Here is a 14159-nt window from a genome sequence, read left to right as displayed (position 1 = left end):
GAAGAAAGTGTCAGATATTCTACTATTTGCATTTAAAGACGCCCATGATAAATCATTTAGACAATGATAACAAAAACTCATCAATCGTCAAATTTCATTGAATATGTGAAACTAAGCCCACTGTGATGAAAGCATCATATAAATAAGCATGGTATTGGCAGTTCAGGGTTTCCAACTTGAACTCTAGTTTTAAATTGTAAGCATGCTGTAACAACCCACCCCCCCCCCAACCGAACAAAAGAAAAGAAAAGAAAAGCATATACACAGGTAATCACCTGAAGTTTTAGGATTAAAAGCATCAATATGTGATAACAAAAGTACCACTCTGGCATCTTTTTATAATTATAAGCATCCTCACTAATGAGACTTTTACGATCAACACATCCAATATTGCACTCAGTTTGATACACAGGAATGTCTGTTGTCTGATGATAGTGTGATAGTACACACATTAGTTTTTTAGCAAAGGAGTATCAAAAGATGGAACAGATTTTTACATGACCAACACATCTTTCATTAAATACACTCACCTGATTTCCTCGGGAATCACACTGAGAATTAATGGACAAAACAGTTTGGGGGGTTACTACATATATTGCCATGCATTTTTCTCATGCTGGTATTCATAGGAATAAGTAATGGTTGCAACAGGTTGCTCTGATAACAATGGAACCCCAAAGCAACATGCTACTACATGTATTAGGTCTTGAAGACCCAATGAGGGAAACATTTGAAAGACAAAGATGAGGTATACACACGGATGGACATCGACACTAGGAGAGGTGAATGAGTTGCTACAATAATTGCAGACAGGAAATACAGGGGACAGGGGAGGCAATGAAAGAGCAGGGAGGGGTCGAAGGAGGGGTGAGGGAGTGGCATAGGAGGGGCATGGTAAAGGGAGTGGCAAAGGAGAGAGGGGGCAAAGAGGGGCATTAAACTGGCTATCATGTGTATGTGGGGGGGGGGGAAGGGAGCTAGTGGGTTGTAAAAGGGGGATATAAGAGAGGAACATGAGAAAGTTGAGACAGGTGTGAGGAAGGAATAAGAAAGGAGTGAGGGGTGCAAGAGGGGAGCATGGAGCTAAGGAAGGGCAAAGGTGGGTACAGGGAGGGGTGAAGGACAGACAAATAAGGGGAAAGGGAGTGCCATGAAAGGACAAGGCAGGACATATAAGCCGGGTTCACACGTACACCAATTAGCGGGATACAAATCTCGAGATTTGCATCGCGATCGTCATCCCGAGTTTTTTGCACGTGTGGACAGAAAAAACCCGAAAATTAGCGGGATAAGCATCGCGATGCTAATCCCAAGAAATCTTGCGCTGGTTCGTCAATTAGCGGGATAATTGGCCCCGCGCTGGTACGTGTGAACGGTCGGGATTACAATCTCGAGTTTTTACATCCCATCATGCAATGCGCACATCACAACAGCGAGGCCTCTGCGAAGAGGTCCTTCACCTCTTTGGAGCACAACAACAACAGCGCGCGAACCACACCACTGACGCGTAAAAGACAATGGACAAAGGTAAGTGCGCGCAAGCAGTGATAGAGAAGGGCGCTGTGTGACCCAGTTTGCAGGCTTTGTTGTTGTCTCTATCGGCAATTAGCGGGATAATTCGGTACGTGTGGACGCTCGCCAAATTAGCGGGATACCGATCGCGATCGCCATCCCGCCAATTTGGTACGTGTGGACGCTCGCCAAAAAACTCGGGATGAGCATCGCGATCGCCATCCCGCTAATTTGTACGTGTGAACCCGGCTATAGAGGGGATAGGTGGAGGAGGGTGAGGGGGACAGGGTAGAGCTAGCATTTGATGGGAGGGAAAGGTTGCAGAGGTGGTAGAGGAATTAGAGGGAAAACATAACTTCTCCATGTATCACAGAAGCAATGTCAACTACCTCCTCCACCCAGTTTTGCATTACTCCCACAACTACAGTTTGACGGATTACCAGAGTTCCCATGCATCAAGATAACATGTACAGCAATGACCATCTCCTGCACATTCAAACTATTCATGTGACCACACTCAAGACAAAAGATGTGCATGACAATGCAGAATGTTGAGACAATTTTATAACAGCTTTTCTTTCTTCGTTACTCAAAAAAAAAAATACATGTGTTTGATAAGCTAACATTTCTAATATTCTGATTTTACTATTTTTTAAGCAGATTTGAAAGGAAAAAAAGTTAAGACCAGGGTTGAATTGCTATCACTCAGAGAAATTACATATTGCCTGTAACTACACAGTAAAGTGATATGGGATCATTTTTCAAATGTCTCAGAATGCAAGGGTGTCAACTTGAAATAACAGAACACACCATGCATTTAACATGCTTGACATTATCACTTTTCTTCTCATTTTCATTCAGTCATGCATTTCTCTTCCCCTTTTCTGCATGCCTCCTAAACGTAGTACATTACAGACACACTACCATGGATACCCTGCCAACAAATGCCAAAATGAGATTCCTGTTATAAAAGTCCACGTACGACACATCACACTACAAGTACCTGTAAGCCACACCGACTTTTCTAGAAAAAACAAAAACAAGCAAAAGAAGAAACCCCAGAAAATCTCACTTATTTATGCCCTGCAAGCCCCACATACTGTAAAGCATGATATATTTGCGGCATGAAATTTTTGCGAATTGCAGCCAACGGCCTTTTTCATGGCATGAAATTTTCCCGAATTGCTGCTGGCATTCAATTCATATAGCGTAGACAAGAAGTTACGTTTTAATTTTGCGAATCTTGGCGCTCGCGAAATTCGCGAAATATAAATGCACACGAACATTCCTTGTTTTACAGTATCAGGACTATTCCTCAAATTAGAAATGATCCCACCAAGCCCATTTCAGTTGGTCTAAAAAAATCCCCCATTCAAAATCACCCACCCAGATGCAGGAAAAATACAAGTGTGTCTTGTGCAAAAATTGTGAAACAACATTGAGCCACAAAAATCTTCTCTGCACCATCTTCTATGCACCATCTTCTGTGTTCACAAGATGCAACTCTTGGACAAGGTGAGACAGGGGTAGCCGGGAAACAGATGAAAAACCACAAAAAAAAATATATATACATATATGCAATTATGGAAAACCTACAAGTTCGGTAACAGCTTTCAGATAATATACAGGTCTACAACACATTTTTACCTTTGATGTTGATATGAAACCTTCAACACAGAAGCCGCCTGTATGCAACCAAGAAAAATAAAAACATTGTGAATAGACATCTTTCCATCACAAAAGTACATGCATCGAAGTATTGAAATGATTTAAGTGATACATGTTAATACCTAGAAAAAAACAAAAACAAACAAACTTGGGTTTGTTCACAGACCTGTTACAGGATATACAAAAGATACTACCATGTACTCTGTTACCAACATTAACGGATATGTTGATTCTAAATCAACATCATAACAAAAAAGAGAACAAAACAGGTTAAAAGTGTAATCACTCAATTAAACATCTTTTGCATCAGCAACAGTATCGGTATCATAATATCAGCAAAGGATTACGAGCTGGGAACTGTAAGGGTTCAATGAATGTTCGCCTGTTTTCACTTCTTTGGTCATCAAATAGGATCAAAACTGCTTCATTTTTTAGGATGGATGTAACTTGCTGATTGCCTTATCATAGATAAGACAGGTGATAATAAAATCTGGCATCATTTATTTATTTGTGAAGTAAATATTTGTTGTTTGTCATGTGTGTATGTTATACGTATTAATGTACATACAGTTTCTGTTGTGTGCTGCATAATTACATCTACTTTTATCATACTGAATGTATGTAATTTGTCAATTATGTTTTGTGATAATATTGGAAAGTGCATATGGAACATTTATCTTTTATTATGCACTATAGAAGCTTCATCACTATCACTGTTGTCATTATCATGAATTAAAATTCTCAATTGTCTTGCTTTTTTAATGCTATGCACATTATGAAATAGAAATCTCAATATAATTTGAGGTCACTTGATGATTTTCACTAGACTTATCACAAATCATCACACTATGCTGTTCAATACTTACAGTTGGAGGTCTTGTGACATCCACTGACTCACTGAGTTGATTTGAGAACAATCTCTGACACACAGTCTGCACATACTCGGGAGTCACCTATCAAAAACAACAAAATAATAATAAAAAATGAAGAGACAACATTTCACAAACGAAACACTGAATCTAGGCACTACAAGTTGACATACCCCATCAGCTAAACAGTGTCATTAAAGCATAGTTTGATGATACTGATAGTAATAATAATTATGACAGTAATAATAATAATAACAATAATAATAATGTCAGATTTGTGATCACACAAGCATTATGTCAAACTATGAATATCATTCAATATACCGGTAGATCATTAACGACATCACACATACAAAATAATGCACATAAAAATGAAGAAAGAAAGCAAAACACACAACAGATGACAGAAAAATGTTTCAAAATTTCTCTATTCACGAACGTTTTGCACTATAATTCTGTCATGCGATAAGGTCTCATCCCGAGGCCTCTTGACTTTTTTTGTTCAAGTCTCGCGCAACTTTTGAGACCAAATTTGCAATGTCCGTGCATACTGTTTTGAAGCCATGCCCATTTTTGTAATAGCATGCTGCCCCAAAACGGGCACAATTTTGTGATTTTGTGTACATTTCCTACGGAAAACAGTGCTCTATCATGAAAGTCATAAAAACCTGATTATTTTAAAAATTAATCAATTTCATTGATTGATTTTATGCTAATTATAGAAAGAAAGTGGTCAATGACAATTTCCAGTAAACAAACAAAGAAAATACAAAAGTTGAAAAACATAGAAATACATAAGAAATTCCAAAAACAATAAAATACATAAGAATTGAAATGACTTTTGGAAGTTTTTATGATGTACAAATGTGGGATATGCTAATACAGATGTACAAACCAAAAAGTAGACTCTCAACGCTTTTAATTAGGCTAAAACATGATCTTGGGTTTAATTTGCATATTAATTAATTAAAATCAGAAATAGATTGTTTCAAAAAATCTCATGACACAATCTTGTAGATTACGATGTGGGTGTCAGGCATTTTAAATTTCGTCCCGATCACACCACTGATGGCCGAGATCTCAGTTTTAGCATCTCGGTTTTAACAAAGCCAAAATAGCCCAGCCTGATCAGGGTTAAATGTATTAATCCATCATTTCTACCTATATATCCACATACCCAAAGTTACCTGAAAGAAAAAAAAATGGGAGAGAGTGTAGTCTGAATTGTGTTACTGCTTGTTGCACAGTCTCACACATTGAACTCAAAGTTGCTGGCTATGGGACTATTCCAACCAATACACTGGCACATTTGACATCCACCATACCACAAAGCACAGTATCTTCTGCCACAATGTTAGTGCCATGTATGGGCCAATTTTCTGTTGTCCCACCCCTTGGTTACAAGGGCACCCCTCTCGGATGTTTGTTAACCCATGTCTCAGACCTTCCCTGGGGCTTTGAGAGTAATGAATACCTGTTTGTGGCCCCATGTGCAAGCATCCCACCCATATACTACCAAATCTTCATACAATTATATACACTTGAAATATGGAATATGTTCTAGACATGGTTATAAGAAGTTCAACTATCTTCTTTCTCTAAATGTGATATTAACAACATCATGACCTTCATGCACATTTTTATCAATCATGAAAATGCTAAAATAAAGATATATGAGGCATTTTCATTTTAAAATCGTACGCAAGACCTCCAATTAAGCAGAATTGCATACTGTGCATATCTAATGAGCTCATTTGCATAATATCTCTAAAAAACAGAAAAGGGATCTTTCTGAGTAGCCTATTGTCTAAAGCTAACATTATATGCTCTCATCACATCTTGATAAACTAAAAATGAAATTACTTACACAAACAATAAAGTATAATATAGGGAATTATAGTATGCATACATAATAGGCCAATTTGCATATTTACAATAGGCATGCTACTGAGCTACATTTTGAAAGCACAAGACTACCAATGCTACAGGTAAAGGATTCCCACTAATAAAATGCTTAATTTGACTATTTCAATCACAATGTTTGGTATTGTTTGTTTCTTTTTTTCTTTTTTTTTGCACAAGGAGACAGATAAACATGTAGTTCATTGTCCTTCCAGCAAGTGTGTGTGTGTGTGTGTGTTTTCATGCTTGCCCTAATTGGTATACTTGTTATTTTATTCATTGAGCTGACATGTTTACCCTAATGGGATGAGCTGACTGTCAGATAACACAGCGAGGATCATTCTACATACCAAGCTGTACATTCTATAGGTGCCACAATCATCACCCAATCTACTAACATGGATACTAGTATGTGGGACTATTAGAAATATGAGCTATGTAACATTAACTTCGATTTCAGCTCTCATCTGCTTTTACGCACATGTATTGCTCAAATCATGACTAAACACAACATCAACTTTTATTACAAGAGCCGAAGAGCAGAATTAATTTCTGGTTCACTTCAAAAACACTGATAACTTGTGCCAAAAATTGTATCTTTTGAGTATTAAAATTCTACAACATAAATTTAACCACATACTTTTTGTTGCTGTTCTGTTTTATCCTCTCTTGTCCTCTTTAACAGTGCTAAAATATCTTTGAAATTTCATATTTTTGTGACTAAGGGGATGTTGCAGGACATACCTAATTCTTTTTTATTATTATTATCATTATCTTTATTATTATTCTTTTCTACATGCAACAAATGCACTTTTTTTTTTTCAACAGAAAATATTTGTGTTTAGGTAGGGAAAAACACTGATTCCACTAAATTATATGGAGAAGTGTGCATTCTGAGGGTTGGTGAATAGCATCAAAGCTTGCCTTTTAATTTCAATCTTTTTTTTTCATGATTTGTAACCTAGCTATGACAAAGAAAAAAAAAAGAGTGAATAATACATGTACTTGCCTGTTTTCCCTTGATGCAATTTTCCAAAGTATCAACAAGCTCCGCAGTGATCCCAATCAAGTTGTGGTAGTCAGACTGGCAGGGTGGGGAAAAAAAAAGCAAAAGAAGCATTCTTAAAAAGAGAAGAATGATACAAGTTTGGTATCCAATTATTTTACACAGTCCCACATATTCTATTCAATCATATGTTGTTTCACCACATCATTGCCTTATCCTTCTAAACTGAATAAGCACATAATGCAATAGTCGAAACTACAGCATGTCATTGTTCATCTTTTACATCGGACCAATTTCAATCAATTTTGCTGGTTCATAATCTTGCGATTTTTTTTTCCATTTTGTTTTGCTTTGTTCTTCACACAATGTGATACTTTAAAACATAGTTGTCTGTAATCATTGTAATGATAGTGCAGTGGAGCAGAAAAATGGAGAAAATTGTCGGCAGAAAGTCATTTTAAGCTTTACAAAGCCAGAGAAACAACATTATTTTGTTATCATGACATATTCTCTGACACATGTAATCCAAGCGTCACTTGTAAATTGCGATTGCGTCATTAAGAATGATCAATTCCATGCATTACACTTCACTCACCTGAATTTTGTTGTATCTCTTGACGTAGGTCATGTTCCGCTTCTCTGCATCCACAACCGCCTGCTGCAGCTTCTGCAGCTGTTCGGAGTTCTTGCCGTTCACATCCTGGTAGAGCTCAAACAGCCGGGGCTGGGGGTGGGCCGGCAGCGTGATGGCCATGAACTTCTCAAGCCGAATCTGGACACAGCAACAAAGAATGTGTAGAAAACTTGCCACAATGGCTACACCATCATCACATAGATACAATGCCTAAGATGTGTAGTGATGGACTGACAACTTTCTGAAGCCCATTATCCATTTCTATTTTTCTTTTATAATTATGTCACTAGAAGATAAAGACACGAAACTTTACAAAGAGAGGATTTTTCTGACCCTCCCTACCCATCCTTCTCTTTCAAGTAACGGTTAACATATAATGTAATAAAAAAAAAATAATAATAATACAATTTCTTGAATATGATATAAGCAATTATCACTTTTACAATACTCAGAAAGGTACCACAACATTAAAAGAGAAACAAAATACAGTTACTAGCACAGGTATTGCAATCTACTTTGTGACACAATTCTTCTCAAAGAAACTACAACAGCTACGAAAACAAGATACCATGTACAATTGTAGGTCATAATTACCATGATCAAAATAATTAACTGTGATGTACAAACAGATCATCAGTTTTCGTGAACCCAATTCCAATCAGAGTCCATCATATCCCTACTTGAGACTAAACTCACATTATATGTACAATGTATACGTGTAAACGTCCCCATCATAATTTTTGCAGCCCCCACCCTCCTCCCCTTAACCCTTTGAAGACAAGTCCCGAGTACACTTGGGCAGGTTTCTACATGAGAAATAAGTGCTATAGCAAAATCACCCATCTTCAATGTGTTAACCAAACAACCAATTTTCCAACTGGCACACCTGTAGGTCGGGCACCCAGCTATCCTGAAAGAGCTCCTTGTACGAGGGGTGGCGGGTGGGGTCAGGCACGAAGGGCAGGGCGTAGAACGGCAGAAACTCTGTGGTCTGGCTGAGGGAGGCTCCCCGGGTCTCCAGGTATTTTTTGAAGTGTTCCATGGTGTCCTCCAGCTTGGTCTTGCTCTGTAATGGCAGTGGACAAGAACTTATGTTACTCTCTTGACATCTTGAGCAAAGTTTGGAACTACCATTGTCCACATTAGGCACACGAGGATCCTGATCATGTAGATTTCCATTGAAACACAAATGCATAATTTGCTGCAATATTTGACACATTGTCATGCAGAAACGCAGAACATGAAAATGATTGCGAACATAGTCATTACACTTAAAATGTCCAAAGATGCTTTTCAAGTTAAAATTATAATTGTGGCATGGATGAACTTGAATATATTTAATTACACACTTGGAAATGCTATTATATAACACTCATAAAAAAATATGAACCAAATGAAAGTACAACTATTAAATCACTCAATAAAATTTAGCATTTGCTAGGGTGTTTTTTTTTTTTATATAGCAACTATGTTCTACCTCATTTCCAAATTGTCAGATTTGTTAACATGTCAGCTTACTTGAAAGTAAAGTTATTTAGAAATTCTGCAATAATTCTATAAATAAGATGATTACTCAGTAGGACTGATTTCTGCATATATGACAAAGAAAAATCATATATCAATCATTCTAGACAATCCCATGCAAAATTGTGCAGGTGTATGTCCATTCTCCCCTTCCCCCAACATCAAGATTTAACAGAAAACGGCCCAGCTCAACTTGAGTTCAATACTCAAAAGATTGACTAGTTGCATTCAAACTATGCATTTGTCACTTTGTGTTTCATTTTGCATATGATAAATCAAGTCTACATTCAAACCTTTGTACACTAACATGGTAACACATCAGACCAGAAAATATATCTAAACTGTGGTGCTGCATCCAAATTCAAAATGTCTGTATTTCTAAAGACAGCTTGCCTGGCATTAGAGTAATCTGAGCTAACATGAATCATCAATTGCCTTGCAAACTTAATAATGGAGATGAGAAAATCTTATGGAAGAACTTTCAAGAGGACAGAACATTTCATGAACAAACCTTCTTTCCAGTCATCATCCCATAAAAAATGGGAAAGATGGCAAAGTAGATGCTGAGGTAGAACTCCAACTTTTTGCAGACCGCGTCGTTGTTACGCACAGACTCTGATATATTCTCGTCCCACAACAGAAAGAACTCATGCCGGGCTCCCGACTTGAAGAGAGCCAGTAGATCAGCCTGTTTGTTGATAATTCAGGGAAACATGAAACATGAATCTTTCTATAAAGACAAATGAAATTGCAGTCTTCAAGCTAAGCTGTCTATAACAGAATTTCCTCTACATCTTCCTTTTGACACAAGAAGGTACAGGATATACTGTAGGGTTTCATAAACCTGCAACAATGCACTCTTTCATTTGGAGCAAGAAGTTAAAACTATAATGCTCCAACAACAGCCCAACAAAATAAACATTTCATATGGCAAGAAATGTGCAAAGAAACCTGAAGAACAAACCTCCTATCCAGAAAATGGCATGGAACATTTCAAAAGGGGATAGAATAATTAAGAAGATGTGGTGGACCTGTGTGCTATACAAGTAGCCACTATTATTATCATCTATTATTATTATTAGCATCAGAACATTTAAATTGTATCCAAGGTCTCTTTGTACTCCTTTACCATATTGATAGAGCTTCCAAATGCTTGGATAGTGAATGATGACCACAATACTGTATTCATGATACCGAGTGACAACACATGAAATGTACATGTAGGTGAAGCTAACCTGCAGATCTGCCTTGCGCTTATTCCACGGCTTCTTCATGGGCTGCTCCAGGGGGCGCCCATTGGCTTTGGTTTCCGCTTCAAACACCTTCAGCGTTTGAGGTAACCCATTGAAATCAAGATACTGCACACACACAAACAAAGAAAACATACAAGGGATAAAAACAGGAACATAAAGAATTGCAGGTGAAAAAAAAAATGCTAGACACAAGAAATTATTATGAGTACACTGTATTAAGCAACACTGATACAGTGACTCTTGATAAAAACCATTCAGAAACAAGTAGTGTATTTTCTACCGTATACACTAGTTGACTAGGGCTACCAACATACAACTATTGTCTAAGTGTTGCGTGCGTACACTGTATGAACAAGCAAGTATAAAAAGGAGTACATACATTAATGATACAAAAATGAAACAATTTTTTGCAGATCTGTATTTCACTCATTATCATGCACATAAAAAGGATATCATCTTTCAGAAAAAAAAACCAACAACAACAACAACATCTATGTTCAGCCTGGTCAGGTTTCAGTCTGGCCTGTTTTCCATGACAAAATCTCTGCTTTAAGAGAACCTTACCTCCTTCACTATTCCGTTCAACTCGCCTTCGAAGGCCACAACACCGCTCATGTTTCCATTTCGTTTTGACCCCATCGTGTCCAGGTCTGGAGCAGACACAAGCTCTTTGTCTCCGTGGAGACTAAATTCTGAAATAGTCAAGACCGTCTCCTGCTAGAATCCTGGTCTTTCCGTCTCTCCCTTCTGCAGAAGAGTCTTCAGAATCACCAGTGGCTGATTGCAGTCATCTTGAATGTTCCTTTGTCGAAGTGAGGAGAGCAACAAAAAACACTCTATAAAAGCAAAAGTAGATAACATGTACATTTGTATGACAATTAAGACAAGTAATGAAGTACACTACATGTACATATGTACCGTAATACATATCTACTTGTGTAGATTAGTACACTACTGGATACAAGTACACCACAATCCATGCTGATGTACAATCATAGACCTTCTTTCAGGCCTTCAACCACAGTCACTGTGACTGTATTCTCCTTTAATAGAAATTGTATTGTGTTAATTCTGTATCACAATATTCACATCTTGAGTCTACACTTTTGTACAGAAAACCTACATGAACAGAGTCAGCAGTGCGAGTGTATGGTCAGCAGGTCAGTACAGTGTAACTGTAGATTCTACAGGAGTAAGGGCCTACAAGGTAAGTAACGTTTCAGTACAGCATAAACTAGACAGAAAGATCCATCTGTCCCATGGAGTCTTTTACTTTTATGACATTATCGCTCTCCTCCGTAGACACAAGGAGGGGATCCGTGAAGCCACACGCAGTCTCCGCGGAACATTTCCCCGCCGCGACAACCAGATACAGACCGATCTTTCGGTCAAAGCAAGGAGGTTTTATACATTGGAGTTCCAACTGGCTGTGATTATTCAAACATAATTTTTTGTCAGATTTCTACTGATGTACAAAGCAATTTCACAGGTGCACTTGTGCCTTTGATGATCGATGTTCCTTGCCGCCGTCTTGCTCAGCATTCTGAAGATTAATTTTGAACGTTATCATAATTTTGGCCATATTTTGCTTATCTATTTATCAAATGAAATGAAATTTAAATCAATGATAAAGCATGTAAAACGAAAGACATTTCCGTCCAGAAATTTGCGTGTGAAAATGTTTAAAACTGTACCATCCTGGAAAGCTGGTTTTATCGCTTTTCCGCTTAGTTTCCACAAATGAAACTAATATGGAATAATCTTCAAGTATAATTCTTTATTGATAGACATATCAGATTAGTGCCTGCATATGCCCAGTCGAGTAATTTTCATCTTCATTTCAGCATTTTTTGCTCAATTTCTATTTGCGCATCCTCATGTCTGTACCACCTACCTTTTATTTATAAGAAGGGATAGCGAAAAGTAATTACCATCACAAAGAAATATCTTTCTTTGAAAGTGGCTAGTTTAGTAACGTTACTATAGTAGTGAATATGCGATGAGATACAAGTCAATTGTCTTCCTATCTGCGCAGCAGATCGTGTTTTGCACATGCTTCAAATATTTTTGAGCGGCAGCTTCGAACATCTAGCAAAGGAAATAAGACAGTTGTGACTCCATTCTCTAGAACCTCCTTGCACTTGGTCAAAGCATGAACATGTGTTATTGATAAGATACGAATACCGTAACTGTTAAGTGCTTACAGTACACGTTTACAGTACTCATGAGTCATACCTGGTACTAAACACTAGAATTTTAATACTACGATACTGAAGTAAAGGGCAAAGTAAATTTAGTGCAGTGGATTGCCACTTTTATCTTGGGTCCTTGCTGCTGTTAACAAAATTTACTCACGTTACGTTGTCCGTCCAGCCAGTGGATGACTGGTAAGTGAATTTACACAGGGGTCAGTGCCAGTACGTGCAGTGGTCAAGTGGTAGACAGCTTGCCTAGTCAAATCAATTTAGAAAGCTACTCTCGATCTTGCAGACTCTGGAGACTGGATCCGTCGCGGGTCTGTCATGTGTCTATGTAGATTCTAGATCTACATTTAGATCTGAACGGAATTTACAGTAACTTAATTCATACAGTACGCTTCTTGAGTCGTGACCTATCAATACTGGGAACAGACTGCTCTGACTGCAGCATCGGCATGCCTTGCAAGCCCTTTTCAGTACGACGCGCTACGTAACCTAGTGCTAGTGTAGTAGCTTTCGTGCTACCTTTCCTTGATGCTTCTAGCTACACACAGCAGCTGTGTGTGTTTATGAAGCGATCATACAGAAAAATTTCGTCGCGAATGTAAACGATTCAAGAATGTCATACTCGCAAACGTACTGTAGATGGCGCTATACATTATGGGATTTCACGGCACTGTGGGAGTTCAGCGCCCTTGATTATGGGAGTTGTCAGGGCTCACACACGAGTAAATTAATTTCCCCCATGGAGACTATTCAAAATTCAAAGCATTCTGTAAGATAGCTGGGAAAAATGAGGTGTTTCATCTTCTCTAACCTGAAAAGATGGATATATCCTTTCATTCGTACAATTTCCAAGGGGGGTTCTTCAGCTCAAACTCTGTCCAAGGGATCGCAAAGCCAGACTACTAGTAATTCTTTTTACTAAAAAAATCACGCAGGCACTATTTTCTGTACATGCACCCAATCAAATTATACTAAGTAGTCCTTTTAAATTACATACATAATTATATACATTATATTTACAGGTGTGAGCCCTGCAGTCCACCCAGTCCAGCAGTGCCGTATATCACAATTAGATGGCTGAGAGTCTAAAGCTATATAGGTTACCACAGTGGTTATAAGTTACCGCACAAAGTCGCTGACCGTAATGTGTACCACGAATTGAAAAAAAAAAAAAAATCAGTCCAATGAAATGTCAGTAAAATGTATTACTTATACCAGCAACACAGAAAACCGTAGTTTCAATTGCTGCCTTCGTTGAAACTTGCGAAGTAAGTTCATAAGGATGGTTGATGAAAACTGTCACAGTATACACCAACTGGACGTGTTTAGAGAACATAATTATTCTTTATATCTATCATAGTCGCTGAAAATAATTTTCTGAGTAATAATTTTCTTTGGGCTGTTGCTTGAAGTGAAGCAGGAATGAGTACTACCAGCTATCATGTTCTATTACCTACCTCACCTTGAACATGCACTTTATCTTCCTTTTTAAAAAGTGAATATGGTACATTTTGATATTAAAGGCAATAAAGTGAACAAACGCTATAATACGTCCCCTTGCTTCTCCTTCCCGTCACGATTCTACCC

The 14159-nt window shown here is 37.9% G+C and overlaps 1 protein-coding gene across 1 annotated transcript in view; it reads right to left on the bottom strand.

Moving 5' to 3' along the window:
- The window catches only part of LOC139742313 (lisH domain-containing protein ARMC9-like), a 60671-nt gene extending 47793 nt beyond the window's left edge, over positions 1-12878 (bottom strand). The window contains exons 1-10 of the mRNA XM_071652890.1: positions 12724-12878; positions 10933-11170; positions 10351-10473; positions 9627-9803; positions 8478-8657; positions 7553-7729; positions 6961-7035; positions 4047-4133; positions 3160-3197; positions 531-551 (exon numbers count right to left, since the gene is read on the bottom strand). Coding sequence (XP_071508991.1) covers positions 531-551; positions 3160-3197; positions 4047-4133; positions 6961-7035; positions 7553-7729; positions 8478-8657; positions 9627-9803; positions 10351-10473; positions 10933-11007 — 953 coding nt within the window. The 5' untranslated portion in view covers positions 11008-11170; positions 12724-12878. The remainder of the gene's footprint in view (positions 1-530; positions 552-3159; positions 3198-4046; positions 4134-6960; positions 7036-7552; positions 7730-8477; positions 8658-9626; positions 9804-10350; positions 10474-10932; positions 11171-12723) is intronic.
- Positions 12879-14159: the final 1281 nt, after the last annotated feature.

This window comes from Diadema antillarum, unplaced genomic scaffold, assembly GCF_040938485.1.
Source record: "Diadema antillarum isolate AM-2024a unplaced genomic scaffold, OU_Dant_1.0 seq00000995_RagTag, whole genome shotgun sequence".
Lineage (NCBI taxonomy): Eukaryota > Metazoa > Echinodermata > Echinoidea > Diadematoida > Diadematidae > Diadema > Diadema antillarum.
The sequence above is the reverse complement of the archived record's forward strand: the minus strand, read 5'-3'. Positions and strand labels throughout refer to the sequence as shown.